This window comes from Stegodyphus dumicola, chromosome 10, assembly GCF_044657685.1.
Source record: "Stegodyphus dumicola isolate Sdum_Otavi_A_Nest chromosome 10, ASM4465768v1".
In the NCBI taxonomy this organism is placed as follows: domain Eukaryota; kingdom Metazoa; phylum Arthropoda; class Arachnida; order Araneae; family Eresidae; genus Stegodyphus; species Stegodyphus dumicola.
Genome location: NC_140777.1, coordinates 174,907,251 through 174,914,747, shown reverse-complemented (window position 1 = coordinate 174,914,747; position 7,497 = coordinate 174,907,251). Strand labels below are relative to the sequence as shown.

The 7,497-nt window shown below is 36.2% G+C and overlaps 1 protein-coding gene across 1 annotated transcript; it reads right to left on the bottom strand.

Moving 5' to 3' along the window:
* Nucleotides 1-1,960: 1,960 nt before the first annotated feature.
* Nucleotides 1,961-2,746, bottom strand: LOC146995208 (zinc finger BED domain-containing protein 5-like). The gene has a single exon (XM_085825168.1). The coding sequence runs from the start codon at nucleotides 2,744-2,746 to the stop codon at nucleotides 1,961-1,963; it is 786 nt and encodes a 261-aa protein (XP_085681294.1).
* Between the last annotated feature and the right edge of the window lie 4,751 nt (nucleotides 2,747-7,497).

Below are 7,497 nucleotides of genomic sequence, written 5' to 3'. Positions count from 1 at the left end.
ATACAATCATCCACATTTTTACACATTGTTAAGTTTTTTTTTTGCTTTACATTTGCTCCACCATTCCAATTTTCTACAAAAAGCATTAACTTTATCATTCGTATCCAATATATGTGTATTTGCTCCTTGGAGTTAAAGATTCAAGTTATTTACAGTCATGTCCATAAATTAAGGATAATGCAAAATCAGGCAAAGGAAGAGTTAGAAGCAAAACAAATTTGACTTATTTGTAAAGCTTATTTATTAAACAAAAGGTAAAGAGCAAAAAAAGATGCTATATATTTGATATTATTAAAAAAATTAGCGATTTTTTCTCCCTGGAGCAAATTACAAACAAAAAAAAACTTAATTCAGAAGTCAAACAACAAAAATCAGCGTTATATTTACAAAATTTTCACAGGACTAGTTTCGATGGTTTTACCGAACCACCATCTTCAGCTGATTGCTGAGATGGCGCCACTTGCTTATTCTTGTCCAGGTTTTCTTATCTTATCTAATCATTATTTCCTATCTTGTTCATTTGCGGTTTTGCAGCTGAAGATGGTGGTTCGGTAAAACCATCGAAACTGTCCTGTGAAAATTTTGTAAATATAACGCTGATTTTTGTTGTTTGACTTCTGAATTAGTATTTATTCGGCGTGTTATTGTGTCTTAATTAAAAAAAAACCTATTTACAAAAAACCAATATTACATGGTTGGTATGATTGTTAATACATTGTATGTCTCCCAGACGATGCAATACAGTCCGTACAACGCCTAGGCGTGCTGAGTATCAAATTATTGATCTGATCTTGGGGGATATTACACCACTCAAAAAGCAATGCTCTCCGAAGTTTCGGTAGACATGTAGGAGGAGGTTGACGGGCTGCAACTCGTCGGCCAAGCATGTCCCACACGTGCTCTACTGGATTCAAGTCCAGTGAGAATGCTGGCCAGTCCATACGGGTGATATCCTCCGATTGAAAGCATTCGCTTACGATGTTTGAACGGTGAGGACGGGCGTTGTCATCCATAAACACAAATTGTGCGCCCATGGCGCCCCGAAACAAACGTACATGTTGTTCCAGAATGACGTCCCGATAGATTTGGCTTGTCATGGTTCCAATTAGAACATGCAGGTCAGTTCTGGAACCCAGAATAATTCCACCCCAAACGAGCACTCCTGCACCACCGTAGCGGTGTCGTTCAATGATGTAACGGGTACCTGGAGCTCTCCATATGAAAGTCCGTCGAGAATCAGACTGCAAGCTAAACCTGGACTCGTCGGAAAACATCACACAAGCCCACTGTTGCGGTGTCCACAATGCATGCTCTCTACTCCAGGCTAACCGCAGGCGACAGTGAGTTGCAGTAAGTGGAAAGCATCTGACAGGTCTACGAGCATATAGACCAATCTGCCCTAAGCGTCTGTACACGGTCTGCCTTGAAATTGGCGTACCAGTGGCTGAAGAGAGCTGACGAGACAGGTCTGAGGCTATGCTCCGCCTGTTTCTTTTGGTAGTAACTGCCAAATACCGGTCCTCAGTCTGCGTTGTATTGTAACTCTGGGGCGACCTGTGTTGTAACGTCTACTCACATTACCATCATCTTGGAATCGTTGCCAAAGCCTGGAGATGACACTCTTGGCAATTCCAAGTTCGTCTGATACTTCCAGTTGGGTACGCCCACATTCCAGACGGCCGATAATTCTACTACGTAAAAAAATCATCCAAATGCGTCCTTTGTGTCATAACTATTCGGTTATTGCACTGAAATGCTTATAAAGCGCCTGCGAACAATTTTACTTCTTTGCATGTATTCCTTATATATCACTCTCTTACACTCTCGTCATAGTGACGTACCATCGGTGTCATCTGGTTACTTCCTGAAATTTGCATATGATTCTTGAAGATGTGTGTACTGATTTCGCAGGTGATATATTTATTTTAGAGTTCGATTTCCGCATGACTTCGAATTATCCTTAATTTATAGACATGAGTGTAATTTCTCGAATATGTCGACCAAGTAGCTGAATTTCATCACAAATAAACCATCGCCAAAAATTCTCGGCTTCTGGTCTGTTTTCCTCCTGTAGGAAAATAGCGATTTCATCTCTTAATTCATAAACACGTTGCAAAAATTTCCCACGTGATAACCATCTTGCCTCACAATAAAATATCAATGCTGAATGTGCTGCGCCCATGTCTTTACAAAGTGCGGAAAAGATTCTTGATTTCAGGGGTCTCATTTTTATATAATTTATTACGGTTACAACGGTAGTTAACACAATATTCAGACCAGGACTCATTTTTTGGAAGCTAGAGCTTCCCTGTGGATCATGCAATGTGTCCAGTTGCTCTGGCAATTTTTGCTTTACAAGTGCTTGTATACTTTGGAATCTTCCTGACATTGAACGAGCACCATCGGTGCATATTCCGACGCTATTTTTCCATTCTATATTTGCTTCGCTCATAAAATTATTTAAGATAGCAAATAATGCGTGTGCTGTTGCTTTGAGTTCTATTGGTTTGCAGAAAAGTAGTTCTTCTACTATTGACATATCATCACAAAATCGAACATAGGCAATGAAATGAGCGTCTTTATTACTATCTGTTGCCTCATCAAAATGTATTGAAAATAGTTTGTCACGCAACTTCGAGAAAAGCTGACACTGTACATCTTCAGCTATATCAGTAATTCGACGGGCAACAGCATCATTTGAAAGAGGTATGGACTGCAATTGGTTTGCAAAATTATCTCCAAACATATTTTCTACAATCTCAATTGCTGCTGGCAAAATACGCTTTTCACCAAAGGTGTGAGGCTTTTTACATCTGGCTATTTTATATGAAACTTTGCAAGAAGCAATTAATGCTTTTTCCTTCAGACAAAGTATTTTTAAAAAATGTTTTTTGCTTTTCATATGATTTTAATTTTAATTTGAAAAATTCTCTGGGTTTGTTGACGTACTCACTACGAAGTGTTTCCAAATGTCTTTGAAGTTTATTAGGTTTCATGCTGTCTGCTGCCAATATTTTTGAACAAATGATACATAATGGTCTTTGTTTTTCATTTACTTTAGTATTGGTAGATCCAAAATTTAAGTATTATTGAGAATATTTTCTTGATTTTATTTTCGGAACCACGTTCGTCTGTGTACTTGTTGATGCTTTACTATCGTCTAATGCTCGCTTAAGCCCGCTTAAAAATGTATCCATAATTTTGCATAAATCTGCCACCGTTTTAATACGGGGAATTGCAATTAACACGAAAACATATAACATAAAAATTCACGGTAGAATAGATAGCGACAGAATGATAGACTCGAATGAGACTGGCTGGAATTAAAACTGGCGCTATCGAATTTCCTCCTTCTCCCTATAGAAACATTTTATGACATCTGCGCATGCTTGAGACGGCATCTTGGGTCCGAAAACGGTAATCCTTGCGGCATGCAGCGCCATCTAGCCACGCAGCGATATGTAGACATACAGACATTCACGCAGATACTCCAGAAGGTTCGAGACAAGTCGGAACTTCTCGCGGTTTCGCGAGTATATCTGAGATGATGGACAGAACAGCAATAAAAGTGCAACAGATTCTTGTTTTGTCAATGCTGACGATCGACGTTGCCAAATATGAACCAATTTACGTATTCTTGGTAATTTTTAAGTTTAAAATTAAGGTCGTAGTTTAATTAAGTAATTAGTAATTAATATTTAGCGCCAAAAATACTCAAAATACATTATAATTGTATACACTTTATAATATGGGGGCGATGAAAATTATGGCTGAAAATTAGGCAGCGTATACTGAAAGGTTGAGAAACACTGGGTTGAGGTAAGACTTAGCTAGTGTTTTTGGAGAGAGAGGTTTGATGGTCATTGTACACAGACCCCTTGGCAAGCATTAAGTTTGACCCATCACACGGTCAAACTTTTCCTTATCTTTTGTTAGAAAGAGGCTAATACTTCCCAACCGCTCGAAAAATTTATCATAAAGTTTATTTTTTTCATTAGCTTCATTTTTTTTTTACTTTTCATCTTTATTCTATATTTAGCAGATGTTATGGCTTATTTTTAAAAGAAAGATTAGATATTTAAAATTTAGAACTGAATTTTTAAATTTCAGTGTGAAATTTTGATAACATGGAAACAAGAAATCATCCGGTGCACAGAATCGTAAACGCAAAGCTGAGAAAGATGCTGCTCTTCAGAATCAGGCAGACGCAATGCCTCATTTCATAAAGAAGATGAAAACTTCTTCCTGCGTAAATGATGCTCACACTGAATCAGCATCAGAATCAATTACAAAAGAACAGACATCATCCAGCCAAAGAACATCAGCTGCATTGGATGAAGTTATTGAAAGGACTGATGAAATTCCAAAGCAAGGGAAAGATGATCCAAACATGGAATTAAATAAATCGGAAGTTACAGATTATCCAGGTAATTCGATGGAAGAGATTGGCATAAATGAAAATTCCTTTCTTTATATTGATTTTGATGATCCTGCAAAGTGGCCAACTCTTAGCGACAAAGTGAGAATGACTTTGTCTGAAATGGGGCCTATTCAAAGGAAAGGTTTAATGTATCCGAAAAGTAATAATGGACGTAAATTTAGTGATACATATTACAACAGAAAAATGGAAAACGGAGAATTAGTTCCCCGTACATGGCTATTATATTCTATAAGTACAAATTCTGTTTTTTGCTTCTGTTGCAAGATATTTGCATAGGTTGACACTAGTAGCCTCGTAAAAGGCTATAATGATTGGCTAAATGTATCTAAAGCTTTGCATAGGCATGAGATTAGTAGAGCACATATGAAAAATTTCTTAAAATCGAAAGAGCTTGAGAAAAATTTGAAAAATAAAACAACAATTGATTCCCAAACACAAGAGATGTATGAAAATGAAAAAAAAAAAAAAAAGTATTGGTGATGTGCTGTACCAAATAGACAACGGAAATTTCTTAAAATTAGTGGAATTGTTTGCAAAATTCGACCCTGTTATGGAATTTCACATAGAAAGAGTATTACGACCTAAAGGTAGCAACAACAAAGTTCATTATCTAAGCAAAGATAGTCAAAATGAAATGCTGGAAATTATTGGCAGTAGTATAAGAGAGAAAATCTTACCTATCTCTTCGAAAAGCCAAGTATTATTCTATAATTTTAGATTGTACTCCCGATATTAGTAAAACTGAACAGATGAGTGCCGTCGTACATTTTGTCCTCTGCAGTGATAGAGTGGGAGAAATCAAGGAACATTTTTTAGGCTTTATTAAAGTTGATGATTCTACAGGTAACGGGCTATGGGAGACAGTAATTGAAATGTTGAAAATGTGAAACATTCCCCTTGATGATATGAGAGGCCAGGGGTATGACAACGACGCAAATATGAAAGGGAAGAAAAATGGTCTTCAAAATAACATCTTAAAAACAAATCCTCGTGCGTTTTATGTTCCTTGTGCCGCTCATAGCTTAAATTTGATGATTAACGATGTAGCAAAAGTGAATGCAGATACAGTTGTTTTTTTTTTCGACAATTAAAGAATTATACAATTTATTTTCTTCTTCTCCTAAGCGATGGGCAGTTCTTTTAAAAAGCATTTCCTGTTTAACCTTAAACCCCTCTCAAACACTCGATGGGAAAGCAAAATTGAAGCTATTCCACCTTTAAGATATTAACTAGGAGAAATGTATGATGCTCTCTTTGAAATATCCGAAGATGAATGCTTTTCAAACGAAGTGCAACATGAAGCACGAAGTCTGTGTACCAAAATCAAGGATTATAAATTTATTTGTTCCTTGATAGTTTGGCACGATTTGCTTAACAGTATTAATCCTGTCAGCAAACAATTGCAAGAAAAGGGTTTGAGTGTTACACTAGCCTTAAAGGCAATAAGTAACTGAAAAACATTCATTGAAGAATATTGAAGTGATATCAATTACAAAAGTATTCTTGAGAAAGCCAAAGAACTTAGTGAAGAATTGGATGGCGAGCCACAATTTAAAACTGTTGAAGAAGTCCGAAGAAGGAAAAAGAAATGTCACTTCAATTACGAACATGCTGACGAATCCCCTCAATCTCCAGAAGAGAAGTTTAGGGCAAATGTCTTTTTTAGAATTTTGGATACTGCTTGGACATCATTAAACGAAACATTTGATGCAATGAAAAATCACTGCGATAATTTTAGTTTCCTGGGTAATTTATCAGAAATCGATAACGCAAATTTGAAAATAAAATGTAATAAATTAGAAAAATTGTTACAGTGTGGTGACAATAAAGATATTAACGCAGAAGAAATCTATGACGAAATAGTAGCTTCGAAAGACATTTTTACAGCCGGTATGAATGCCCATTTGATATTTTGAACTTAATTGTGTCAAATAATTTGTGCTTCCCGAACTTGAAGATCGTACTGAGAATACTACTTAGCATTCCTGTTAGTGTTGCTAGTAGCGAAAGATCATTCTCCAAATTAAAATTGATCAAGACATATTTACGTTCAAGTATATCGCAGGAAAGACTCATAAATTTAGCTTTGATTGCCATTGAAAATGAAATTTGTCAAGAACTAGATGCAAAAGAAATTATAGAAAAATTTGTAAATATGAAATGCAGAAAAATAAATTATTATCAATAAATTGTTAAAATCAATTTCAACAAATGCTTTCTTCAAAACTTCCTTCTCCTATACAAAAATTTAGAAAAAGGGGGGAGGGCGACTTCAGCTATTTTGCAGGCGGGCGCCGGATAACCTTTCGCCGGCGCTGCCAACAACACCTGTATGACCACGAACAAATGAAAATGTAACCGAAATATTTTTATCCTTTAGATTTTTCAGTTCTTTTCGAATCTCGATAATGATATTATTAGAAGAAGAAATACATTTTAAGATCTCCAAGGATGAAAGGGAATCAGTACAAATGAGATAGTCCAAAACAGCACTGTTTTGTTTAGAGACCCATTTGACGGCGAAGTTTAAGCACAAAAGTTCAGCTATGAAAACAGTACATTCATCTCTGATTCTAAATTGAAAATGCTCAAATTCAAGACCATTTTTGAAGACAACAAATGCGAGACCAACCTTGCTATCAATTTTGCTGCCATCAGTATAGCAAGTTACAGGTGAATCATCTATGATTTTATTGCTAAACTGAATAAAATTAATAGCATTTCTTTCTGAAGGATGAGGGAGATCAGATAGAGGCAAAATACAATCATACTGAGAGACAGTAGAAGCAGAAATATTTTCCTTATAAGGCAATAGAATGAAGAATGGCAATGTCAATTGGAGGAAAGCCAGAAATTGCATAAACAGACTCATAGCTTACGGTACGATATCCACATGTGATCCGCAGAAGTATCCGCCTTTGAACACGTCGTAAATATCTATAATTTATCTTCTTCTTGAGCGATATACCCCAGACTCTAGAGCCATACATAATGAAGGGTGCAATTCCCTGTTTATAAATGAGCGAATGAACGTTGTAATTAATACCGTATGTGTT